Raw genomic sequence first — 27,822 nt, forward strand, 5'->3', positions numbered from 1 at the left:
GAAGAAGGGGACACAGTCTCAAGTTGTGCCAGGGGAGGTCTAGACTGGATGTTAGGAGGAAGTTGTTGTCAGAGAGAGTGATTGGTATTGGAATGGGCTGCCCAGGGAGATGATGGAGTTGCTGTCCCTGGAGGCGTTGAAACAAAGCCTGGCTGAGGCACTTAGTGCCATGGTCTGGTTGACTGGCTAGGGCTGGGTGCTAGGTTGGACTGGATGATCTTGGAGGTCTCTTCTAACCTGGTTGATTCTATGATTCTATGTTGATTGTATATAAAATATTTGAGCGCATTTCAGGTGTATAGAATTGCCACACAGAGGTCAGAGGAGAGGAGCATCTATAAAATCTTAGGTGAATTGGATAAAACCTCCTCATTTTTAGCTAAATGAAGGACTAAAGGGGAATCTGATGTTCCATTAGAAATCCTGGGCATGTTTGGTAAAAGAGAGGAGCATTGAGGTGTGAAATCAAAGGGGCAGCACTGGCAAAAGCATCTCTGGGTGTAATATAGAAAAGCTCCAATCTATTTTTTCAAGGACTTTTAAAAACTGGTTTCTAATGATTGGAAGTGTGGTGGTAAGAGTTTAGTGGTGGTTTTTGTCTGAGCTGCTCCTCAAAGAGTTTTTTAGCTGTGTTTTTTATCTGAGCTGCTCCTTAAAGAGTTTTTAGCTGTGAGTTGCAGATTAATCTTGATGAAATTATTTTAGGAGTGAGTGTGTTACTTGGTTAAACTCTGTGTCTCTTGGTCATCTGCAGGTCTCATATCTGAATGCTCAGTGACTTGCAATATACCTTGAATTAACTGCTCCAGTGGAGCCTCTGCCTTGTATATGAAATATTTTTTTTCCAATTCATTACAATGCTCCAGCAGAATTTTCCAGGCAGCATTTTAACATCTGGCCTTAGTGAACTGCTCTTGGTGAACTGATTATGTAAAACAAATTTGATGTCCTTACTCATTAACTTCTTAAAGTTCATCTTGTCAGAGCTCAAATCCCAGAACGTGATGTCTTCTAGATAAAGCTCTTCTAAATCTTCACAGAGATTATATGAACTTGTGGAAGGAACATTAGATACATCTTTTTTTTTTGAGGTCTGTGTGGTGATGCCCCCTTTTTTTACTCTGCTCTCTGGTTTTCTTTTGTCACTTATTGTGGTGGTTTTGCACCACACAGGATTTGAGATTTACCCCCAGAAAGAGTAAATAACAATAATTGCACAGAATTTGGAGGTTAAATGAAATTATTTACAGAAGTAGGCTAAATGCAAAAGGTAATATATATATATGCACACATATAACCAACAACAGCCCAGACCACCCTGATTTAACAGATATGTTTGAAAGTTTGCTAGTAAGCACATGATAATTATTTTTTTTCTGGGGGAAGAAAATCTTAAACAAGAACCTGAAGTAACTTAACTTCTTTTGGTGAATATAATGTTTAAGAGAATTAAGCTACATCACTTGGGAGAAGAGACCAACCCTACCTAGCTCCAACCTCCTTTCAGGGAGTTAAAGAGAAGCAGAAGGTCTCCTCTCAGCCTCTTCTTCTCCAGGCTGAACAGCCCCATTTTCCTTAGCCACTCCTCACAAGACTTGTGCTCTAGACCAGTTTATTACTCTTCTTTTAGGCACATTCCAGCACCACATGGCAAGGATTGTGCTTCTCTAAGGAGGCATATAGCTGTGTAATGGAGAGGAGATGCTATCCCATTCTGGACCACATAGTCTACACAATGGAATATCTTAGCAGCAGACTGTGAGCATTTGCGCACATCTGCACTGCATAACTTCATGCATTCTGCATGCTAGGCCAATCCATGTTCTTTTCCCTTAGAGGTTTGTGAGTACCCACCTGCATTCAGCTGATAAAGGCTGCTATAGTACCATGTGTCCTCACACTGTTATGGGCCTCCTAGCAGCTTGATTTGGGCTGGGCACTTCCATTGTGGTGTTGTGAGAAGTGGTTTCACTTGTCTTGAGGCCAGGTGAGATGCCCCAAGAGAAGGACTAGGGACCAGTGTTTGAAATGCAGTGCCCATAATGATGCCTGGCTCCCTCCATAACCTCTGTGAGAGAAGCCAAGATTGTTTTTGTTGGAAACAGATGGAGGAGGACAGGGTCATTCTGGCTGCCTTCCTGCAGCCTGACATTGTTGTCAGAAATAGACCTGGCTGCTGTGAAAGAAGGTTGTCTCCCCTCAGAGCAAGAGGCAACTTGTGTTTAAATTCAAACATCTGGACTTGCAGATTGGTGTTTGCAGGCCCCTCATTAGGTCCACCTGCTGAAAAATCACAAGCACATCTGCTCCTTGGTGCTTTGTCAGGAACTTCCCTTCTCATAATCTCAAACACAGACCACTTTGGGACACCTAATTCAAAATGCCTCCAACTGGGCTGGTCGTCAGGGTGTTGGTAGTGCATGAAAGGGTGGGTGCCAGGCATTAACAGTGGCCTGGCTCTGTGGGTGGATTGGTAAAGACATGACACATGCTTGGAGTACCTCAATCTCACTTTGCCAAGAATGGATTGCATTGATGCTCAGATAAAGCCTGTCCTGAATTCACATTGTCATCCTGGGCATTCAGCTGATGCATCCAGATGTGTAAGTGGTTTGAAGTTCTTTAAGTTTCAGGTAACAAGGCAGTGTAGCTAAAACCATAGGAAATGGTTAAGTTATCATTATTGTCAACTTGTCCTCAGTGGTTTCTAGTAAATGCACTCCTTGGGAGGGTGGAAAGGATTTTGGTTTTAAGAAGAGGAAACCTTATTTCCACTTCACAGTCACCTTGTAAAGGAATCCTTTCTGCTATTACGGCAGTGAAAAGACAACACGTAGGAGTGCATTGTCTTGTAGTTGTGCTATCCTGATGGCTCTCTTGCATCCCTGAGCACTGAGGAGATAAAATTTGCTCAGTGACAGCCTGTACCTTCTTTTTGTGTGACCTTCTTGCAGGTGAAAAAGGAATTGGCAAAACAACTGGAAAGAAGCTCTGTTACAAAGGCACCACATTCCACCGTGTGGTTAAAAACTTCATGATTCAGGGTGGGGACTTCAGCGAAGGTAAAGCACACTTTTAAAACCAAAATGCTCCAAATGGAACTTCTGTTGTTCTAATGGAACTTTGGAAAATGCCATGGAAGTATCACAGTGCCATAAAAATGCTTAAGTTGCTGTGGAACATGGGGCAACCATTTTTTTTTGTTCATTTCTTGCAAGTCTACAATGTTTAAACTGAACTAATACTTGTTTAGATGTATGTGTTTAAAGAATTAAAAAACAACTCTTGCTGGAGGATTACCTTATTAAAACAATCCAAACCTAAACTGTAACCTTCTAACTGGTGTTTGGTTTGTGTCCACTAGTAACATTATTGATATGGGGACATAATTGTTTGACTAAGTTTAATAAACAGGTTAGAAGTATGTAATGGTTAAGGAGGTTTTCCAGGAGTTTCCCTTTCCTCCAGCATCTCTACAACCTAATGTTTAACCCTGTTGTCCTTCCCTGCAATGCTTGTCCTTACCAAAATGTGTGTCTTATTCCCTGTCTGCTGTAATCTTGTGCCTGATAAAATGGACAGGTGAGGGTATATGTTTTGAGAGTCAAGTGGAAGTGAAGATGTCTTTAGACCCTTAGCTACTCCCTTGCCTCACCTGGGTTTTTATCTTGTTTGCTGCTGTTATTTTTCTGTCTGCTGCTGCTTTAGCAAATACCAGTGAGGATTAGCCTTTGGAGCCCTACCTCAGGCTCACCAGCATTCAGAGGCACTAAGGCAATCTTCATTCTCAATATTTGGAGTGTCAAGAGGATAAAGAATGGCTGTGACTTTTAATTAAGGAGCTTATGCTCTCAACATGGTGGCCAGAGTATCCTGGTTTGTTATGAACTGGTGGAATGTTAATACAGCTGTTTTCATACATGAAGAGATTTAATTGATGCTTTTTAATGCCTAGGTAATGGAAAAGGAGGTGAATCTATTTATGGTGGCTATTTTAAAGGTAAGAGGAAATATGTCTTTGCAGATTCTTTGTTCAGCTCTGAGATAAACAAGTCTTGATTCCCAAGCTACTTAATGAAAACAGGTCTACTTATAGATCACCTTTTGCATGATACTAATGTTGCATGAGAATCCTTTTTATATGCATGACTTTCAGATCATTTTTTGGGTAATATTTAACTTTAACTGACAATTAATTAAGGCTAACATTATTGGTTAAACATGACTTTCAGCATGGAGGTTAGGCAACTTTATTCATGAATAAACTCCTATCTTCCTGCCTAAAACTGTCAACATATTCTTTTGTTTATAGAGAATGTGGTCTTTTGCAAAATGAAAAGGTAAGAGACAAAAGCTCAGTAACACAAATTCAAACTCTGTTCCCTTGTACCCTCCCTAGTAAATACATAGACAACTGATACATCCCTTTGTAGATGGGTATCTGTGTTGCTTGGAGAAACGAAGAGTTCTGTGTCTAACCTTTCTGAGGGTTAATGACTTATTCTGAGAAAGAATTCTGGTATAATTCCCAGCTCTAAACAGTTATTTCTTCTTTTGTTGATGTCCCTTTTCCTCCCCTTCCCTATTCAAGGTTTGTATGCCTAGTGTTCCTTTCTAAAAGTGCTTGGCCTTGTTTACATGCTACACAAATTATTTTGCTTGCAAAGAACTTGTAAATAAATAAATGTACGTTTACTTCTTTGGAAAAATCTGTTGTTGGAAGGAAAATGGTGAGTTTATAAAGCATTCCTTCAAAGACATACAATTGTTTCTTGCAAGAAAACCGGTAGTTGCTGTGGTATTGAAATGTTAATAAAGGCACAATACGTATTTATGTAACAGCCCCTGGTTCTGTCTGGTTTGTTCTGCCTGTTTAAGTGCATGCCATTAAGTTTCTCTTCAAGGGAGACCTAGTTTGGTGTTGAAGAATTACAGCCTTTAGTCAAAAGAAAGTCTCAAATAGATCCGTTTGCTAAGATGTAACTGGGGGTTGCTTCTGAAGGTGCTGAGTGCTAAACGTGCAGCTTTGTGGTTTGATATGTAACCTAAAAAAAATGACTGGGTTTTGTTTGGAAAATCAATTTCAGACCTAGTTTTAAGTTATGCTGTACGACCAGAAGTCCTCTGTAATTCACTGGAACCCAAAGTGCATGTTTAGTTGACTCTTAATTAACTTGATACTTGGCTTGCAGGAAGAACATGTGCATTGGTTTCGCAGTCAGGTGTCTAAGTTTATTTCCCCTTGTGTGCTTTGAGACTTCCAGTTTTGAATGGAGAGGTGGCTGAACATGCCCTACTGGGGAAATGCCTTTGTCCTTAGATCTTTCTACCCGAGCTCCATGCTGTGTAAATAACAGGACCATGTGTGTTTAAGTCTTGCTTTAGGATGTCAGTAAATCTGCCAGTCTTCTTGCTCAGAAAATGCTGCATTTAAATCCAGGTCTATGAGTCTAATGTTTAGTGAAGGCACTAATGACTTCATTAGCAATATTTGCCTTGTATCTGATACTTTTTCTCTGAGAAAGAATGGTTTCTGTCTCATAACTGCATCTGCTGTAACTTTTGAGGGGCTTGTCTCAATGTGATTTTTGAGTTTTCCAACCTGTTCATGTTTCTTCAGCAGCCGCAGCGTTTCTCCTCGTAGCACCCATAAGTTAAGACAATTAGCCTTGTGTTCCTCGCCGGGGAAGAATCTGACAAACATATTTTTTCTTCAAACAGATGAAAACTTTATTCTCAAACATGACAGAGCGTTCCTTTTGTCAATGGCAAACCGAGGGAAACATACCAATGGTTCCCAATTTTTCATGTGAGTAGAAGTAATGCGACAGTTGAGCTTTTCTTAAACAGAGAAGCGCTGTTCATGAGAAAGATGGTATTGCTAAATTACCTCCAAGCATGTTCTAGATGGGTGTTGCTAAATTGCCTACAACCATGTTCTAGGTGGGTGTTGCTAAATTGCCTACAACTGTGATCTCTGCCTTATTTTAACTAGGGTTGAGTGGGTACCTGCAGCAGAAGCTACAACAGAAGACCTTAGTTAGCACAAGTTGCATTCGTTTGGATTAAAAGCTGGCATTACATGAATGTTCCTTATTCACTGCTTTTTACCCTAAAAAGAAAAACAAGGTTTATGCAATAAGCTCTTAGTGTCCAGGATAATAGATTCTTTGGCTTTGTGTGTGCAGCAGCTAAATCTGAACAGATCATCTGCAAATGAGAGCGTTAAACATTGTATGCAAAAGGGAATGAGCTCTAGAGGTGGTTTATGTGGTTTTGCATGTGCTCTTGAAAATATGATATTTCTGAGGGGGGAGCTTTCTAGTTTTGTTGGGGTTTTTTGTTTGTTTTTCGTGGGGAGAATGAGTTGAGGCTTGTTTTTAGGAGTTTGTTTTTTTTTGTTTGGGGTTTTATGGGTTTTGTTGGGGTGGGTTTTTTTGTTTGGGTTTCTTTGGGAGAGAGGGTGTTTAATTTTGCTTAATTCTATTTTGTTTTGAAGGTTTTGTTCTTGAAACACTTTTTTTTTTCTTCTATATTGCTGCATAGTTCTGTTTACTTGTGCATATGCCAACCCCTTTGGTAGCAACACTATGTAGAATTCTGATAATCAATTTTTTGCTTCATTAGCTTTAAAAATTATCAAGTTCATAATAATATTCTATTAAACTTCAGAAAAATAATTCTCTATCATCAATAAATATTCTGATCTGTTATGTGCAGGGGCTTCTGGTTAAAATAGTTGGATTCTAAGTGTTCACTATTAGCATATTTCAGCTAATTAGCATTCTTTTACTAATTTTCCTGTGATCATTCCTCCTGTTTAACTCCCTTTTTAAAACTACCTTCTGTAACTATTTAACATTTTTATTTTCTATCTGGATTATAACTTGGGGGTTGTGCTAAGAACTTTTGTTAAAAAATCCTGCTGTTTTCAGAAGTAAATTTTAGTGTAGTTATTTGACCAGAAAAGAAAAACACCTTACTATTTTTCTTTGCCATCTTTCTTGGGGGATAAGAATGAATGGCGCTTCACTGTCTTCAGTAAAGGAGTAAATTGTCCTCAAGAATCTTTCTTTTTATTTATTTCTTTGCCTGAAAAAGAGCTTCAGTATGATATGGTGAAGTTCAGATAAGAGACATTTTTAGGTCTCTTCCTAAAGAATGCTCTAAAAATGGAAAATGAGTAAGAATCTAGAAGGATAATGGGCTGCCCAGGGAGGTGGTGGCGTCGCCATCCCTGGAGATGTTGAAGCAAAGCCTGGCTGAGGCACTTAGTGCCATGGTCTGGTTGACTGGCTAGGGCTGGGTGCTAGGTTGGACTGGATGAGCTTGGAGGTCTCTTCCAACCTGGTTGATTCTATAAGTTACTACTGTGGGAAATTGCGAATTTTAAAAGCTTTTTTTCCCCTCTTACCTTCAAACCAAATTTTAGGTGTTGTGCTTCCTTGCAGTAAGTCTGGATTTGTATACACATTTAATATGGAAAACAATCTATATTAAAGACCCTTGGGTTTAATAAGCTCTCTGAAGGCTATTAGTTCACCATTTACTTCATGACTACTCACCTTTTGGTCCCCTTGCTATGATTTTCCATTTTTAAGCTTATCTGAACAGTATACATGAAAACTTAATGATGTCACATCAGTCAAGAAGCTGTCATTTGAGGGCTCTAAAGTTTCTTTTCTCTCCTGCATTTGATTTGGAAGTTGTCTGTTTTTCTTTATGCTCAGTAGAGTCAGCTTACTTGTTTGATTAGATTTAAGGGCTACAAATGCTCCCCATGCACCAAAACAACCTAAGGTTGTGTTGGATGCTAAATTACCATTTATATGGAACAACAAAATGAGCAGTATTTAAGAGCAGTTTCATCAAGCACAGTATTCTGAAAGAGGCAGATTTCTTCACAGTGTTTTCATATGACTGTAATGAGAGAATGCCAGTCTGGGAATTCAGGTAGAGTGAAACAGCTAAACATAATCATCTCCATGTAAGCTAGATTCTCCTGCAGGAATCTAAAGCTATTTTTAGAGTCCTGGAGTATCCTACCTGGCCTTCAGCTGCTGGGAGGGAAGGATGAGGAAGTTCTGAGGGTCTTGTGTCTTACCTGTCCTGCCCCATGGAGATCCTTTGGATATCTTCCAATGCCTTCACTGGAAGCTGAATCATGCCCAGAAGTAAACTCTCACTATAAGCAGTGAGGTTTGGGTGGGCAACTGTCAAGTCTTCAAACCACGCTTTGATGCTCTAGGCTTCTGTGACTGTCCTGACCTGGAGTCTTTTCATTGTACTGCATGCAGACACCAAATGGTGTTTGAGGCACCTTTGGGAACTCCAGGACAGGGAGTGGAAATGTGATGTAGCACCTGCAAGACACCCTGCTGTCCTGGAGCAGCAGCTCAAAGCCAAGCAGGATACAGCAGAGCAACACAAGGTGCCTGTAAGTTGGCAATTGAGTGTTCTCCCTAAACCTGACCAGCAGCTGAGATCCAGCATCACTGGTGGATGCCTTTACTGCAGTCCAAGTGTCTGTACTTAAGCTGAATCACACCTCTGGTCTCCAGTACTGCTGCTGATCCCAGGAATGAATATTTACTGGGCCTGCTTGTAAATGTATGAGATGTGTGTCAGGTGTAAGGTCAGGTTCATGTTTGATAGCTCAGCTTATGAATAAGCAAGGATGGATGGTGAAACCTTGGGAGACCTTGCAGCATTTCTGTGGGATAAGACAGATATTTTAAGGGGGGGCTCTTGTGACAGGAGCAGGGGTGATGGCTTCAAAGTAAAAGAAATTTAGACAAGATATAAGGAAGAGGGTTTTTTATACTGAGGATGATGAAAGACAGATCCAGGTTGCCCACAAAGGTGGTAGAAGCCCGATCTCTGGAACCATTGCAAATCAGGTTGTCTGGGGCTCTTGGCAACCTGTTCTAGTTGAAGATGCCCCTGCTGAATGCAGGAGGTTTGGACTAGATGACCTTTAAAGGTCCCTGTTAACTCGAGCTGTGCTATTATGCTGTGAAACTCATAGCTCAACCATCTCTTTTTGTTCAGATTTTAATGGTGGACCTTTGTTTCTGCTTCGTAAGATAGAGAGTTTCAAGATTGAAAGCAGAAAGCAACTACTAAAGATTTTACTGCCTTAACTTGAAAATGCAGTGTATTGGAGCAGTTAGTCTTGCTTGGTGACATTTATCTGATTACTTCAGGGAATGTACTATATGTTTGTGCAGCTTTTCTTTTAATAGGATGCTTGCTTCCTTTAGTGATGCTCTTTGAAACTAAAATGTGTTTCTTGCACTCAAGAACACACAGTTACTCAGTAGTTCACCACTAGGAAAAATGTTTTCCACCTGAAAACTGTGTCAAAGGCAGTCTTCAGTGGCAGCCTTCAGGTTTTAATTGTTTCATTGGTAATTGTTTATTGATTCATGTTATAGAAAGGGAAGTCATTCATCTCCATCCAAAGTCCTTTAGACCTCTGCTTGCTTTTTATTTTCTCATAACTTCTCTAATGTGGATAATCAGGAGGGCAAATTGATTATTTTTCTTATAAGAATTTATTCATGCAGGGCTAAAATAGTACCAAGAATCCTGATTGGAACCCTTTTGCTTATTCAGCAGAAGTGCTTTCCCTGCTTACCACAGAAGTACATCATTGGGAATATCTAGGGAGCATCTCTTAGGCAGACTGCATTAACAAGCTTGTCACAACACGACTCCATGCAATGCCTCAGAAGTGGTGAAAGTTGAGCTGCAATGGCCATTTTTGTTGAAACAGAAGCTCCAGACTAACCTTAATGTAAACACACATCTGGCCCATGCTAAAATCCTGTCAGCTTTCTTTGATTCATCAAGAATTTCTCTGCCATGAGTGTGCTTAAAGCATTTATAAGCAACAATAGAGAACTGGACAAGGAAAAGACCTTGTGAGTATTGTTAGGAAGCTCCAGTGAGGTCAGTATCACATGAATAAACAGAAATTAAAGCACTGAAACAGACTGGCAAGATGGAAAAGTAGACTGGAGTCAGTAGTGTGTGTAGGTAGAGCCAGAAGTGCAGTGTTCAGTGCTTGTTGATTGATATTCTTCCCACTTTTTCTTACGTGAACAGGAGTTGGGTTGAAAGGAGAATGTTTAGCTGAGGAAGGATTCTGTGTCTCATACACAAGGACTTGAAACAGGCCAAGTCTATTCCCTTGTGTGTCTATGAAACATTGCCTACTCTAAAGAAAGGCATCTTGTTGAAACCCAGCAGAAAGGATACAGAAACCATCCTTCTATAGTGTTAGCCTTTGTAAAATAGTAGAATTTCAAAGGTTTTTTCCCCCAAAGAGATGTGTTGTAGCAATTTATTGCAGACATGTGAAGACAGCTAGAAGGCACCACCTTATAAATGGGCTGTTTGTATTTTCAGATAGCACCACTTTGATTTAATTATTTTCTGTGAGTAACTTCTTTTAGAAACATCAGATATTTAGCAAGTGTTTCTAACACTACCTGAGTGTATTAATCTTTCGGTTGTTCATGATGGAATTTGAGATATGGACATGAGGAGGAAGCTCTTCACCATGAGACTGGTGAGACCCTGGAATGGGTTGCCCAAGGAGGTGGTTGAGGCCCCATTCTTGGAGGTATCACAGTATCATCAGGGTTGGAAGAGACCTCACAGATCATCAAGTCCAACCCTTTACCACAGAGCTCAGGCTAGATGAGGCTGTGGCCAGCCTGATCTAGGGTAGGGTGTCCCTGGCCATGGCAAGGGGGTTGGGACTAGATGATCCTTGTGGTCCCTTCCAACCCTGACTGATTCTGTGATTCTATATGGAATTCAAAGGATAGGGTAGAGGTTGGCAGGAACCACTTCCTTTTTCTATATACTCCTATATCTGTTCTGAAATGATGTCAAAAAGATGATGATGATTATTAGTAACACTGTTATTGAGGAAGTGCATCCAGAGCATTGTGCATACACAGCTATTGTCTTTAGGTCTCTGATTTTGACTTAGGAAGCATAGTCAGCCTGTTCTTGGATGTTCCAGCTTAGTGGTTATTATTGCTAGTTGGATGATGTTCTTCTCAAGCAGTGTGTTGTGATTCTCAGGTATTAGTCTCTAGTCTCAGGAGAGCAGCTCCATCATGCCCAAACCTGCTAGCAAGGAAAGTTGCAGTATGAAAGAAGTGCAACTCTTGTGAAAAACGAGTACATGAAGTACTGTAACAGTGAGACTCCTGAGCCTACAAATGCTGGCATGGGCTTTGCTTCCTTTTCCATACAAAGGCTGTCAAGCTGCACTTACTGGAAAAAGAGAAGTGTGGAATGAAGCATAAAGAAAACAATAGGAGGCCAAAATGAAGTCGCCAACCTCTTTGTTGTCAGTGGGAAGTCCTGTGTAATGATTAATTTATTGCCTTGTTATTTAGCTGTGTAGTTTACTGAGGAATTCATCCTTATAACAACTTAAATAGGAGTCCTAGGTCGTGTCTTTTTTCAGCTCAAATGCTTGGGGGTCCTTGCCTCTGTGTTCAAAAGCTATTTAAAACCTGAGGCTGTTTTGCTCTTACTGCTAGATTTATTTATTTACTTTCCCATACTGAGGGTGTTGTTGGTGTAATGTGCCTCTCAATCTCTGCTTTCTTGCACAAAACTAAACAGCTTTTTTCTTTCCTAAAAAGCTTGATGTGTGGTGCCTAGCTGCACATTCTCAAAACTAATCACTTCGAGCTGCTAAATGAAAGATAAAATAAATGGTGAGGACTTCTGGTTTGACTTTACCAATGGTTTTCATCAGCTTCTTAAAGTTAATTCATTTTTCCAGTCTTTTTGGTCTTCCAAACCAGGTTGGGTTTTTTTGTTCTTATCCACAGTTAGTTGGTGGGTTTTTTTAATGCTAAGAATGAAATACCTTTGAACTAATTACTGAACAATTATCAGCAAAGGAAACAGCTATAAATGTCAAAGAAAGGGGCTGACGATTGCCTTATCTTTGAGCAAAAGTGATACATGTGCACCTAGCATGCAGGCAGGGCCCATTGGCTGGAGCCAAAGTTGCTTTAAGGAGCACAGCCCATGTGAGAGCATTCACAAGATACTTTTGTGTGCAGTAAATAACAAACAGACCATTTCAACGCTTGAATATGCAGAGACTTAATTAAGAGCTAATAGTTTATTGGTGGGGAAGAGGAAGAGATGCCCAGTATGGTTAAGCTCAACTGCTAATGCATCTTGAAACCATTGCTGCTGTTCAGAATTATACCAGAGCAGAGTTTTGGTATTAGCTGGTGTATTTGCTTTGTCTTCTTTTGTATCTGTAATACGTTTTCTGTAATTCTGAACACAAGCAATGACATATGTTAAAGAAAATATCTATTTTCCTCATGTATAGAACAGCTTCATCATAGAAGGGAGGTGGCAGCTAATCATGAGGCGTTATTGAGTTGTAAACTTACTGACTTATCCCATTCCATTTGCAAATCAAAACGTGAGCAATGGAGTGCCAATCCATGAAATATATTCACAGGACTGGGTTCAGCAGAGCATTTGAACATTTACTGCAGCTGCAGGCATGTGAATAAACCCATTGCAACCAGTTACTCACCTGCTTAAAGTCGTGTCTGTGTTCTAACACTGTACTGGATTGAGACTTGGCCGGGGGGAGGGAAGGGATAGTACACAATTTCCTCCTAACCACTTACCTTTATAATGCTGGATGCAAGCAGGTTATATCTGTAGGTTTCTTTTTGTTTTGTTTCTTTGTTGTTTTTGTTCTGTTTTTAAGGAGAATTTAACTGCAGTTTTCAAAGTAACCTTAACCTCCTAAAGAAAATTTAGAGCCCTCTTTTTTTAGGCATCCTTGTTCTGCGTACAACTTTGGTTTAATAATGATTTTTAAAGCTTTGTATTGAATAAAACATAGACTCAGTTTTGTCTGAAAATGTATTACAATTTATTTCTGCCATTTTTGTGTAAAATTTACAGAAACAGTGTTACATCGTGCGCTCCAAAGGTAATGTCTCATTCCTCTAAGGCTGTGTCCTTTCCTTTTCTTCTTTGTTGTTTTTATCTTTCTTGATTTTTTTTTTTTTTTTGTTGGTTTTGGTTTGGTTGGTTGGTTTGGTTTTTTTTTTTTTTCCTCTGATCATATTGTTACATGTATTGAATCCTGTGTTAGGACTGGAGTTCTTGGGGGGAGGGGGTGATAACATGCTTTTATCAAAGATGTTTTTCTCTTCAGCAGTATCTTTAAGTGGAGAACTTGGATAATAGAATATATTCTTTTGCTTTTCAATGTTTCACATTATAAAAGCTCTGTCTCAAAATGTTTTCATAGAGCACTATTTCAGGGGAGGAGTTCCTCCCAACTTCAGGTTTCTGTAGTGCATAGGCAGTTAAGTAGGTTTCCTCCTGATTGAGTTTTGAAGCCAAAGCGAATGATCAAGGATTGAAAAAGGCAAAATGTATCCAGAAAACTTGAAGTGGTCTTTTAAAGTGCATGTTTGCAGAATAAACATCATGTTACAGCCCTGACCCTGAGTTGAAAAAACTTTCAAGAGCACAATGAGGAGGTGAGTTTCTGCTTCCTCTAGGAAGTGTCTAAGTCACCCAACTCCTCCTTGTGGGTCTGAGAAGTTTCCTCCTTGATTAATCCTTTTCTTTGTGATGTCACTTCATGAACAACTAAATGAAGAAGCTCCTACCCATTTGATCTGTCAAATTGCTAATGCAATGGAAGAAATCTCTGCATGGGTTTTAATGAACCAACAATCCCTTTCTTTGCTTTTTGAGGGCTAGCCTAAAGAAAGCCCATGCTTGGGTGATCTCCTCAAGTGATCTACAAGTGGTGGTGCTGCTGCATGGCAGGAGCACTTTAACACAGCATTCATCTCAAGTGTCTTTGAATCTGTTGCTGTTTCTAAGCACTAAGCCTTGTTTATTACTGGTTTCATTAAAGTAACACACTTCTGGGTTTTCACTGCTTTAAATCAGCTTTATAATTAAACCTGCTTCAACTGGTTACCTAACAGCAGGTGGTCAATGCAGTTAACTTTTACTTAAAGAACCTGAGAAGCTGTAAGAATTTTCTGTCTGTAGCCTAACTCTGTATTAGCAAAAAAAAAACCAGAAACCCCCAAAACCACCACTGAGAAATTAAATGTCTGGATAACATTTCTTTCCCTGTATTAAACCAGAGAGGTTTTCTTCTTATTTAGCAGTATGGGAGTGGAAGGGCTGGCTTGCATTTCAAACTTAAAAAAATGAGTGTAAACACTCCTGTTTCACAGTTCCAGCTTTTGGCATGGATTCCAGCACTGCAGTGTTTTAATGACCTAGTAGTTCCACATTTGAGTGAAGCTCTGTGCTTTGAAAAATAGTGTTTTCTTACAGCAGTGAAAAAGTGAGTTCATTGTGCCACACCTGTGTGATTGTAAATTTAGAAAAGGCATCTCATCATTTATTTGGAGAGAGGAGAGTTCATTTGAAGAAAGCTGGAAAGGCAAGATAATGTTGGGGAGGAGAGGAAGAATATTCCAGTGTTAAAATAGCTTCAAATGCAAATTTTCATTTGATTTTTTTTTTTCTTCCCCAATATGTAAGATTAATGCAAGTTCTGATGTTTCTTACTGAATTTGCATAGCAAAGTTCCCTGTGGCTCACATATAGAAATAATTCCCTTTCTCTTTTGGAAGAGGATGTAGAGAGATGCAAGGTTGTAGCAGTATCATCGGCAAGGTGAATCATAGCATAGTGTTATGGATGCACAGCCTTGAACATCCTGTTTTGAAGTCAAGTCAGAAATTGGGCATAATTCCAAATGCCTTTTAGGCTAGTCTACAAAATGTAATGCAGTTGCATTTCTCCTTCAGGTTAGAAACAGCTCAATGTGGGAAGCTGAAGACCGTGTTTATCACAGAAATAAACTGTAGAGTAGTGTCTTAATGTCTGCTTGCATTGTGCTTTTGGGAAGCCTGTGAGCTCATGAGCTTAAGTGCTATAGTCTTGATGGTTAAAGATAAAAAGTATTGCTTCAAATTCTGAGTCATGAGGCCAATCAAGTAAAGAGAGAGTAAGAAAGAAGTGTGAGGGGGTGGAAGCAGAGAATTTATCACATATAATAACTCCTCTCTTTTTTTAATAATCTATGACCTTGTAATGTAAGAACCTAACAGTTTCAGAAACATTTAAATTCCATTAGTTACCCACTATTGAGTGCCAAATTGTATCTCCTCTGAGATGAAAAATGTTAGTGAGTTATATCTGAATGTGTATTTAAAGGCACTTACTTGAAAATTACTTATTGCATGCATAAAGTGATACTTGGTACAGTTTTCAAGTACTCAACAGTTAGCTAAGCATCAAACAGATTTCATGTGAAAGTGTAAAAAAGCCTGTGTATAATAATCTGTCAAGTTGAATTCCATGTATGTAACTGGATTTTCTCACTTTTTTTTGTGTGTCTTACCTTCATCTCTTTTCCCCCCCCCCCCCCCTTTTTTTTTCTGTGCCATTCTTCTCTCTTTTTTTTTTCATCTGAATCTCTGATTTTCTTTCTTCTTTTTTTTTTGTTACCATCCTACCATCTTGCTGTTTGTCAAACAGAACAACAAAACCTGCTCCTCATCTCGATGGGTAAGAATCCTTTATAGCTTCTGCAGTGATGACTAAAATTTCAAGGTTGTGAGTCTTTTTGTTCTATTGAAAGTAGACAATGGGGGAAGCAGAGTCTTCATTCTGTGAAAGATTATACAACAGAACAAGATGGAAAACAAAAGATTCAGTCCTATAAAACTTTCAAGTTGCAGCTTGCTTCCTGAAGCTGCTCAAATACTTGGGAGTTCTTAAATCCTGACATTTTTTTAAAGCTGGTTGCTGCCCTCAGTCCATAAATCAGTGAGCTGAAATGTCAAGTTTGGATAATGCTGTCTCTTGTGGTATGTTTTTATCCCCAAAATTTATTAGTTCTTGGGTATATAAATTATGGGGCAAATGGAAGAAGGAATGAGAAATGTGATGTGGTAGAACAAAACTGGGGATTAATTAGAACTGTCCTTGCAATGCCACTGGGAATTTGCATGCTGGGTTTGTATAGACCCATAAATAAATGCCTCTTCTCTGGGGAAAACTGCACTTCTTTGTCATCTTTATATATGGGCTCTTGATCTCTCTGTTGCACAGAACTTTAAAAATAGAAGGATGGATTAGTAATGATGATCTGTCTACCCTGCCCATGTAGAAGAGAGGAGAGTGACATCAAGTATACCTCTCAAATTGAAGTGGAGTATGTGTCCAGAGAAGGGCAACAAGGCTGGTGAAAGGCCTGAGCACAAACCCTATGAGGAGAGGCTGAGGGAGCTGGGGGTATGCAGCCTGCAGAAGAGGAGGCTCAGGGCAGACCTCATTGCTGTCTGCAGCTACCTGAAGGGAGGTTGGAGCCAGGTGGGGTTGGGCTCTTCTGCCAGGCACCCAGCAACAGAAGAAGGGGACACAGTCTCAAGTTGTGCCAGGGGAGGTCTAGGCTGGATGTTAGGAGGAAGTTGTTGTCAGAGAGAGTGATTGGCATTGGTATGGGCTGCCCAGGGAGGTGGTGGAGTCACTGTCCCTGGAGGTATTCAAGAAAAGCCTGGATGAGGCACTTAGTGCCATGGTCTAGTTGACTGGCCAGGGCTGGGTGCTAGGTTGGACTGGATGATCTTGGAGGTCTCTTCCAACCTGGTTGATTCTCTGATTCTGTGCTTCACTTTGCATGAAATCCTGGCATTGCTGTAAATGCAAGAGTAATAAAGATCTTGGGTTTGAGTAAGATACATTTTTAAGAGCTGAATGTTTCCATTTCAGAATGGCTTTTTAAATCCGCAATTCGCCAGAAAAATAACTACAGCACATTTGTACTTTCCAAATGTTTTATTTCTGCAGTGTTCACGTTGTCTTTGGACTGGTTATTTCTGGGTTTGAAGTAATAGAACAAATAGAAAATCTGAAAACTGATACAGCAAGTAGACCCTATGCAGACGTGCGAGTTATTGACTGTGGGGTGCTCGTTACCAAATCAGCCAAAGATGGTAAGCTCACTACACCTGAACTTTACTCAATGTTGATATGCCTTTCAGAGAGTGTAAAAGTAAATGCCTAAAAGTCTGAATGCCCAAATGTCTAAAAGTCGTTGTGGTCACATCTCTGGAATCTTCATTCATTCTTACAAGCCTTAACAACTTAAGTCGTGGTGTAATGAAGGCACAGGAAGGGAGAAGGTTTTTTCTGACCTAAATCTTTTGTGTCTTGCCTTAAGGGACATTGTAGCCTGGTGGGGGGTGGCCTCTTCTCCCAGACAACCAGCAATAGAACAAGGGGACACAGTCTCAAGTTGTGCCAGGGGAGGTCTAGGCTGGATGTTAGGAGGAAGTTGTTGGCTGAGAGATTGATTGGCATTGGAATGGGCTGCCCAGGGAGGTGGCAGAGGCACCGTCCCTGGAGGTCTTCAAGAAGGGACTGGATGAAGCACGTAGTGCCATGGTCTGGTTGACTGGCTAGGGCTGGGTGCTAGGTTGGAGTGGATGATCTTGGAGGTCTCTTCCAGCCTGGTTGATTCTGTGATTCTATGATTACCCTGAGTAATGCATGAAGTTAATGTGGCTTATCAAAAAATAATTAGAATTTGTTTTTCTGACTCTGAAAGGTGGAGGCAGTACCATATTTTTTTCTTCAAGTTAAATTTTGTGTGGTATCCTTTGGCTGCCTTTAAGGTGATGTGATGGTAATGCATGCAGTATGTGCAGTCAGCATTTTCCTTCTTGTGAGACTTCTTGGGGAAGGAACTACCTGAGGGGTGGTTGCAGCTAGGAGGAGGTTGCTCTCTTCTCTCAGATGGCCAGCACCAGAACGAGAGGACACAGCCTCAAGCTACGCCAGGGGAAATTTAGGCTGGAGGTGAGGAGAAAGTTCTTCCCTGAGAGAGTCATTGGACACTGGAATGGGCTGCCCGGGGATGTGGTGGAGTCGCCGTCCCTGGGGCTGTTCAAGGCAGGGTTGGACGTGGCACTTGGTGCCATGGTCTGGCCTTGAGCTCTGTGGTAAAGGGTTGGACTTGATGATCTGTGAGGTCTCTTCCAACCTTGGTGATACTGTGATACTGTGAATTATCTTAAATATATTTGAACAGTTGCTGTAAAGTAGTGGAGTGTTCTAAATTTGTATCTTCTACTTCACTTTTGACTTTCCTTAAGGATAATATGGCTATTTATGTCCTTTAGAGGAAGTCAAGAGAATAGATGATGCAAAAGCTTGAGGAAGCAGAAAGGAGAGAAGGACAAAACTTTAGAAATGAGAAATGAGCAATGGAAACTTTGACTCTTTGTCCAAAGTTTTGTTGCCTCTGCTTTGTCTTCTACAGAAATGACCTTTTTTTAACTGGTCAACTTATAAAGCTTAGTGGTACTCATTCAAAAATTGCTTTGCTTTGCAGTGCTGTGTCTTACATGGTAGAAGTTGTGCATGGAGGTTCTTACAGTTTACCTTCAGGAATGTTTTACAGCTAGCTTTGGGAAGTATTTGTATGATTTTATTGGTATGGGTTTTGACAGGGCACAGTTACCTAACTTCTTTAATAGGGATAAAACTCTATTTTGTGCTGTATGGACACACTGCACACCCATGCAGCTCTAAACGCTGTCAATTTAATCTATCTCTTTTAAGCTTTGGAGAAGAAGAGGAAAGTATGTTCTGAGTCAGAGGCTTCAGACTCCTCCTCCAGTGCATCAAGCTCTTCAGAAACTTCATCTGAAAGTGAAGATGAAAATGAAAGAAGCAGAAGGAGAAAACGTAAAAGAAGAGCTAAAGCCAAACAGTCAAAAAAAACGGAGAAAGGAAGAGAGGAAGAAAGAGGATCCAAGGTGCAAGCGAACCTCAAGCCAAAGACGGTGACTAATCTCTTAAAAATTTCAGAGGAATCTGAGAAACTCTTGCTTTGTTTCCATGAAATACTCAAGCAACACATATGAAAATGCTTCTATTTAATTTAGCTTTTGATGCTTGGTTTTGTAAACGAACAAAACCATAAAGCTGAGAGTATTTCTGTGGAAGATTTTTAAGGTGTTCGTAGCAAGAAGCTGGAGCAACTTTGAAACGAGTCTCAACATGTTAAAGTAGTTGGGACTTGGAAGACCTGTGAGATTCAAAATACCTGTGAGACATCAGGCAAATAATCAATGAGGCATCAAAGATCTGTTATATTTCATGGCAAATCAAAGCAAAACTTATTTGCTGCAAAGCAAGATCTGTATCTTCTTTCCAGTAACAGCGCACAGTCCTCCTCTTAGCCTAAACTGGGTTGCTTAATGAAGCACATTTTGGTTGTAAAGCTATCATATCTATTACATCACATGGGCTTGATTTAGTATTCAATTTGAGAAGTGGTGTTTATCAGTTGACACTTGGATTTTGAGTTCTCACCCTTTTGTACCCACAGCAGCCTTTCTGACAAGAGCGATGTAACAGAAAAAGCAGCTGATGTTAGTGCAAAGAGGGACAAGCCTGTGGTACGTCCTGAAGAAATTCCCCCAGTGCCTGAAAACAGATTTTTGCTAAGAAGAGATGTGCCTGTTGTCAATGTGGAACCTGAACCGTAAGCAACATTGTTGTTATTATGTTCATTTGGTGGAAACAATGCATAAACCTTGCCTGCTAAAGTTCTGTAACTGCTGCTGAAAGCAAATGATGGCTCTACTGTCAGAAGTTCTAATTGAGGTAATTTGATTGTCCTTTTTACAGTTTTCTTTGAATAGTCCTTACAACTTGTGTCAGTTTTTCAATGAGATCTAATGGCTTGAGGTGAGGAGAAAGTTCTTCACTGAGAGAGTCATTGGATACTGGAATGGGCTGCCCAGGGAGGTGGTGGAGTCGCCATCCCTGGAGCTGTTCAAGGCAGGATTGGATGTGGCACTTGGTGCCATGGTCTAGCCTTGAGCTCTGTGGTAAAGGGTTGGACTTGATGATCTATGAGGTCTCTTCCAACCTTGGTGATACTGTGATACTGTGACTTAGTTTCATTAATCCTTAGGGTTCGTATGTGTTATGACCTTCAACTCAGTTACAGAAGGTCCAAAACAAAAAAGTGAATAACTCCAGAAGAAATTCTGCAGTATAAACCTTAGCAAGTTCATAGAATGGTTTGAATTGGAGGAGGCCTTTACAGTTTAACTAATCTAACCCCCTGCAGTCAGCAGAGACATCTTTGAATCGTAGAATCAACAAGGTTGGAAGAGACCTCCAAGGTCATCCAGTCCAAGCTAGCACCTAGCCCTGCTCAGTCAATCAGACCATGGCACCAAGTGCCTCAAACAGTCTTTTTTTGAACACCTCCAGTGACAGTGACTCCACCACCTCCCTGGGCAGCCCATTCCAATGCCAATCACTCTCTCTGGCAACAGCTTCCTCCTGACGTCCAGCCTAGACCTCCACCAGCCCAACTTGAGACTGTGTCCCCTTGTTCTGTTGCTGCTTGCCTGTCAGGAGAGACCAACCCCAGCTGGCTACAACCTCCCTTCAGGTAGTTGTAGACAGCAATGAGGTCAGCCCTCAGCCTCCCCTTCTGCAGGCTACACATCCCCAGCTCCCTCAGCCTCTCCTCACAGGGCTGTGCTCCAGGCCCCTCACCAGCTTTGTCACCCTTCACTGGACACATTCCAGTGCCTCAACATCTTTCTTGAACTGAGGAGCCCAGAACTGGACACAGCACTCAAGGTGCCTCAAACAACCTCACCTGGATTGGTTCCAGGGATTGCTTCTACCACCTTCCTGTACAACCTGGGTTTGTGTCTCACCACCCTTAGTGTAAGAAACGTCTTCTTTCTCTGTAACCTAAATTTCTCACTTGTAGCTTTGAACCATCATCCCTTATCCTGTCACAATGGGACCTTCTAAAGTGTCTGTGTCTATCTTTTCTATAGACCCCTTTTTGGTACTGGAAATCCTCAATCTCCCTGGAGCCTTCTTTTTTCCAGGCAGAACAACCCTAACTTTCTCAGCTTATCATAGGGAAGTGCCATCATACACTGTAGATGAAACTTTGATTCAAAATCACTCAACCAGAATTTTATGAGCCACATCATATTTAAGAATGAGAGAAAATCATCTTTTCCTACAAAGGAAGTCATGAGTTCACAAGTTACTTTCCAATTGTGTTTTGCACCCTTGCTAGATTCTTTTCGATCAAGTTTCTTTGCTTTTGAACTCAGGTGAGCTGATATATTACATTGGCATAGACCTCTAAAGTCTGTTTGGGATGGGACTTTTTATTTCAGTTAATATTCTAGTCCCCTTTAAGCCTTTTCTTGAAAGATTAATGATGTTTCCCAAACCTTGGTAACTGCTTCTGTCAAGAATAGTACACAAACTGTAAAAAGGAGTGCCAAATTACCTCTTCTTGTTGCAGAGAGAGGATAGCTTTAGAACCTAAGAACTCTAACCCTTGAGGTCCTGAAAGTAATCTCTCCACACTGTTTTTGTCATTTGTGCACCCGTGCACAAATTAATCTCTTTAGAAAAGCCAAGTGCACAGAGTGCAAGTTCATAGCTGTAGTTTATTTCCATATCAGCTACACCTTTGGTTGCAAACAAGTCCGTATTGATGTGCATTTTGTTGCAGAACTGTTTGCCTTGCTTTACTTCGAGGGGAATTCACTGAATTCTTAATTCTGCCATCTCAAAAAAATAAAGGAAAGATGAATATTTTGCATGATTAAGTTAAATTTGGTCTAAGTCAGTGTGGGATTTTTTTTGTGATCGTTTGTTGTATTTTTATTTCCATGTGCTCATATTTTATGCAGGAAACTTCTTGATGCTGCACCAGTTCTCAGTGACCAGAAACCCTCAGTCTCTAAATCTGGACGAAAAATTAAAGGAAGAGGCACAATTGTATGTGACAACTTATTTATTCCTTCCTTTCATCTCTAAAAGCCTCTTTTTCTTGCTTTTGGAGTAGTTGTTGTTTCAACTCAAAGGATAGGGAAGTTCTAGATCTTATGGTAGGTTATCTTTATCTTTTTCAATGTCAACAGGATGTCTTAAAGCCTTCTATCTCTAACTGAATAAACCAGTACAGCTTTCAGTTTTTATTGTGAGGGGCAGTATGTAATTTTATTTTCACATATTGCTTAGGTAGTGGTTTGGGTGTTCCCTGCCCCCCAACACACTTTGGAAATCACCCAGACTAGACTCAGCTGGAAATTGAGTGAAACTTACTATTTACAGCTTAGCAGAATATATAAGCAGATATTTACAATATATACAGTTATATACAGAAATAGACAAGGTAAAAGGTAATAGAGGAACACAACATCCCTCCCAGAAACCTGAGTCCCCAGGAGGGGCTCCCAACTGCCCTTCCACCTTCTCCCACCCCTCTCAACCTTACCCCAGTCCCAAGGAAGAATGGAGGTTTGGCCAGGGGGTTAGGAAGCAAAGTGGATTAATCAGAGAGACAGCAGAGAGGCTAGAGAGAGAAATGCAGCCCAGAGCTCCCAAGCAGAAGTGCCTTATCTATGTTTGGATTCTTGTTCTTATACATATCAGCAAGCCTATGAGTGAAGTAGACATCACCACTGTTTTCTCTTTCACAGCCTGGGATCTAATCCTTCTCAGCAAAACGTTCTAGCTAGGCTCAAACTAGCACAGCTTACTTTTATAAGTGGCTCAAAATAACTGAGTGAAACCCAGATGTTTTTCTTAATTATCAAGTTGAGAAGCATCTAATTTCCTCACAGAATTTACCTAAGTGTGTATCCAACTGGGTAATGGAACATAATGAGTTAGCACTAGTAGAGTTTTTTTCTCTGTTGCACAAGTAGCTCTTACTGCCTGCTTAAATGCTGTGCCTAAGCAGAATTTTTTAAGGGTGAAGCTTCACTACACTTTGATGGAAGTTTGGCTTTATTGTTTTGGGCTTTTTTTATGCTTGAAATGCGTTCTACACTGGGTTCTCATTTCTGAACAGCAATAAGTTTTGAAACAGGGCTTGTCTTTACTCAAGCAGTTAAGTGTCTGCTAACTCAAGTGACACATCTGTGCTTTAGTAGCCAGAAAAAAGAGTTGATTATCTGCAGTGATTGTGACCTTATTCCAAAAGGGAATCCCTGATCTCTTCCTTGATTATTCCTTTTACTTTTTTTAGCTGCTGGCCCCTCTGAAAATTTGTGCAGTGCTTTTAAGAGTGTGAAAAGTTAGTTAGCCATTCAGTTCCTGATGGCAGGATAAATGCATTCCAAAAGTGGGTATTTTTGGCAGGAAATCCAGAACTTGCATTTTCTTCCTGGACTTTGTGTGGATTAATGTTGTCCAGTTGGTATTATGCAGGTGCATGCAGAAGCCCTGTAGGAGACACTGCATTTTCTGTGTTATCCATTCTTTTAAAGAAGATGATGTTCTCAACTCAAATCTTTGCTTCCACAGCGCTATCACACCCCACCTCGGTCACGGTCCTGCTCTGAATCCGATGATGATGAGAGCAGCGAGACTCCTCCTCACTGGAAAGAGGAGATGCAGAGACTACGAACATACAGACCTCCAAGTGGAGAGAAGTGGAGCAAAGGAGATAAGTAAGATCTTTACTACAAATTTATAATGTCTTGGGTTTTTACACAAGCTTTGATAGACCCAACCTTGTCAGCAAAGACCTTTAGGGTCATCGAGCCCAACCGCTAATGCAGTGCTGCTGACACCACCACTAAACCATGTCCCACAGCACCACATCAACTCAGCTTTTAAATAGATGATTTCAAAAATGAAAATATGCTTGTGGTTAACATGTTCCATTTAAATCCTGAAAATTGAAAGTGAAAAACTTGCTTAAATCCTTTCTAGTTTTCTAATGTGACATCAGGTGAACACACAGAGAAAAGCATCAGACTTGTTTCTGATGGTGGCATCTTAGATATTTCAGTAATTTAGTAGTGTCCAGAGAAGGGAAACAAAGCTGGAGAAAGGCCTGGAACATAAACCCTATGAGGAGAGGCTGAGGGAGCTGGGATTGTTTAGCCTGGAGAAGAGGAGGTTCAGGGATGACCTCATTGCTGTCTACAGCTGCCTGTGACTGTGGCCAGGTGGGGTTGGTCTTTTCTGCCAAGCAAGCAGCAACCGAAGAAGGGGACAGAGTCTCAAGTTGTGCCAGGGGAGGTCTCTCTGCCAACAACTTCCTCCTAACATCTAGCCTAGACCTCACCCAGCACAACTTGAGACTCTGTCCCCTTCTTCTGTTGCTGCTTGCCTGGTAGAAGAGACCAACCCCACCTGGCTACAGCCTCCCTTCAGGGAGTTGTAGACAGCAATGAGGTCTGCCCTGAGCTTCCTCTTCTGCAGGCTGCACACCCCCAGCTCCCTCAGCCTCTCCTCACACGGCTGTGCTCCAGGCCCCTCACCAGCTTTGTCACCCTTCTCTAGACATGTTCCAGTGCCTCAACATCTCTCTTGAATTGAGGAGCCCAGAACTGGACACAGCACTCAAGGTGTGGCCTGAGCAATGTTGAGTCCAGGAGCAGAATAACCTCCCTTGTCCTACTGGCCGCACTGCTCCTGATCCAGGCTAGGATGCCGTTGGCTTTCCTGGCTACCTGGGGTTAAAACATTCAGTCTCTTAACACAGGTTCTGCAACATGCAAAATGTGCTGATGCTGGCTGTTTCATTTCTTACAAAGGCCTGGCTCTTGAGAGTGATGTAATTCCAGATCTTGTTTGTTTTCTAGGTTGAGTGACCCGTGTACAAGCCGATGGGATGAAAGAAGTGCATCCCGGAGATCAAGGTCTTGGTCACATAATGGCTACTCTGATCTTAGTACTGTGAGATATTCTAGCCATCACAAAAAGCATAGAAAAGAGAAAAAGAAGGTGAAACACAAAAAGAAATCAAAAAAGCAGAAGCATTTCAAAAAGCACAAACAAACAAAAAAGAAGAAAACATCAGCCTCATCAGATGTGGAATCCTCTCGTTCCTTCCACAGGAGGACAAAGTCATCTTGTGATCGTGAGAGGAAGTCTCGTTCTTCTTCTTCATCTTCTAGACATTCATCCAAAAGAGACTGGTCTAAATCTGATAAAGATGACCAGAGCTCATCAACTGTATCAAGCAGAGGGACTAGGTCATACTACAGGTCCAGGTCCAGATCTAGATCCAAATCAAGATCTTACTCCCGAAGAAGTTCAAGGTCAAGATCACCTTCTAAATCCTCACGTTCTCGAAGTAGGTCAAGGTCAAGTTCTAACTCCAGGCATCAAAAGACAGTTTCCAATTCTCCACGGAATATTTCCACACGACTAAGTGAAAATAAGCTGAACAAGACTGTCGAGCCTGTAAGAGCAGTTGTCCTTCCCAGTGATAAAGTGGTTGTACCACCCGTTGTCCCAGAAAGCCTCCCTGTTATACCTTTGAGCGATAGTCCACCGCCTTCGAGGTGGAAACCTGGGCAGAAACCATGGAAGCCTTCTTATGAGCGAATTCAGGAAATGAAAGCTAAAACAACCCACTTAATACCCACACAAACTAGCTACAATTTAGTAGTGGTTAAAGAGGCTAACACTTCTTCCTCCTGTCGTAAGCGACAGAGGAGTTCAGATAGCGATCGAAGCAGCTACTCCAAGTACCATAGTGACAGGAGCTCAGATAGTTGTCCAAGGTCAAGAAGCAGATCCTCTCGAAGTAGGTCGTACTCGAGATCTTACACAAGGTCTAGGAGTCCATCTAGCTCTAGGACAAAATCTCATTCTTCTGGCAGATCAGCATCACTGAGTAAATACCGCAGTGACAGGTCAGGCTCCAGTGACTCAACATCTTACTGTTCCCTTAGTGATGACGATAGGCGCAGGAGCAAAAGAAAATCCACATCGAGTGATCAGAAAGCTCGGCCTCTTAAAGGGAGACAAGAAACCAGCTCTGAAAGTACTCTGCCTTACAAGTCTACAAAAGACTATGATGAATCTTCTCAAGGATTGAAAGAGAGTGACAGTTTATCATCTTCAAACTTCTCTACTGACAGTGAGCGTTCTGCCAAAGCGAAAGTGCTGCAAGAAAAAGAAGGCTGCTTGCAATTTGAAGGAGATGTTCAGAAGCAGGATAAAAATAGCTCAAGTTCCGAGCGAAGGGAGGAGAAGTCCAGGCACGAGCGGGATTCTGATCACGCTAAAAAGAAGTCTGCCAAGGAGAAGTCTTCTGAGCAGCCTAGGAGTGGTGCAGCCACAAAACAAAAATCCTATGCAGGCAGTAAATGGGACTCCGAATCAAATTCTGAAAGAGGAGAGGGGAGGTGTAACAGGGAAGATTCCAGACCCTCCTCTAGTAAAGAAGAAGGAGAGGCTTCATCAGGGTCTGATACAGAACATAGTGTGGATAAAAAGGTCAAAAAACAATCAAATTCTTCAGAAGGCTTTCTGGATTCTGACTGTACACTGAAGACAAGCAAGCAGTTATCATCATCTGAATCTGAGAGCTCTTGTTCTAGCTTAACAAACACTAGAGGGAAGCCAAAGAAACACAAACGTGGATCAAAAAAACTACTTAAAAAAGCACATTCCAAGAAGGCAAAAGAAAAATCGAAAGGGAAAAAGGAGAAGAAACACAAAGTTCAGAAAAGAAAAGAAACGTTTCATTGGCAGCCTCCTCTGGAGTTTGGTGAAGAAGATGATGATGACGACATCGACGAAAAGCCGGTTACCAAGGAGGATAAAAAAGAAAAGCCGCTTAGCAGGGACATAAAGGATAAAACAGAAGCTTATGAAAAGGATGAAATAGTCAAAGATAAAATGGGAAATGGTGAGAAGTCTTGTCTGGATGAAAACCTTTTAGGTAAAAGCACTACGTGTGATGCCTTGCCAGATCTCAGTAACCTTAATAAAGACAGTGCTGAGACAAACTCTTCAGCCAGCATTTTAAACTCAGGAATAAACGTGGCCGCTTGCAAGTGCGAGATGAAACAAGCAGAAGAAAGCAATGAGAACGGCTTGGAAGATGTCATTCAAACAGATGACAACATGGAGATTTGTACTCCAGACCGTAACTCACCAGGGAAAGCTGACGTGGACACTTTGTCTCCTGTCATTCTCACTGCTAAACCTCAGGATTTAAGTGCTGCTATAAGCAAAGAGCTACAAGTTGAGCGCCCTGAACAAGATGCTGTCAAACTAGGAAGCAATAGTATGGAAATTATTAACACGACAGAAGAGAAAGAAACAGGAAAACAAGAAAATAACCTTGTCCCTGTGTCTAGTGCTAAAGACTGTAGTTTAAAAACTGAAATTACTGATAATACACAAAGCAATATGATAGATAACAAGTGGAAGCCTTTGCAAGGCGTTGGTAACTTACAACCAGCAGCAACTAGTACTGCTGCAGAAGTTAAGGTCGTAACTTCAACTCCAGAGTCTAAACCAGCAGGTTTAAGAATTGAAATAAAAGCTAAAAATAAAGTCAGGCCTGGCTCTCTCTTTGATGAAGTCAGAAAAACAGCACGGCTAAATAGAAGGCCAAGGAACCAAGAGAGCTCCAGCGAGGAGGAATCTCCGAGTCGAGATGACAAGAGCCCATCCAGGAGCCTCAGTAGGTCACGAAGTAAATCTGAGTCTAAATCCAGACACAGAACAAGGTCCATATCTTACAGTCACTCAAGAAGTCGATCTCGAAGTTCTACATATTCATATAGGTAAGAACTTTGTGCTGTTCCCACAGCCTATCAGGTTAACTTGGCAGTTCTGATGGTTTGGGGGTCTGGTTTTCTTTTCTACTCAGTGTTTTCCTTCATAACAGCACTGGATTGTTCAGCTGGTATGGAAGAAAGTTTTTACTTAGCTTTC

The 27,822-nt window shown here is 41.0% G+C and overlaps 1 protein-coding gene across 1 annotated transcript in view; it reads left to right on the forward strand.

The window, feature by feature from the left end:
* Positions 1-27,822, forward strand: part of NKTR (natural killer cell triggering receptor) — a 48,668-nt gene that overhangs the window by 12,545 nt on the left and 8,301 nt on the right. The window contains 11 exon segments of the mRNA XM_064162383.1: positions 2,955-3,062; positions 3,956-4,000; positions 5,722-5,809; positions 15,595-15,624; positions 16,909-17,054; positions 18,685-18,839; positions 18,841-18,908; positions 19,457-19,612; positions 21,816-21,903; positions 23,437-23,582; positions 24,726-27,671. Of these exon segments, the coding sequence (XP_064018453.1) occupies positions 2,955-3,062; positions 3,956-4,000; positions 5,722-5,809; positions 15,595-15,624; positions 16,909-17,054; positions 18,685-18,839; positions 18,841-18,908; positions 19,457-19,612; positions 21,816-21,903; positions 23,437-23,582; positions 24,726-27,671 (3,976 nt within the window).

Source organism: Pogoniulus pusillus, chromosome 23 (assembly GCF_015220805.1).
Source record: "Pogoniulus pusillus isolate bPogPus1 chromosome 23, bPogPus1.pri, whole genome shotgun sequence".
NCBI lineage: Eukaryota > Metazoa > Chordata > Aves > Piciformes > Lybiidae > Pogoniulus > Pogoniulus pusillus.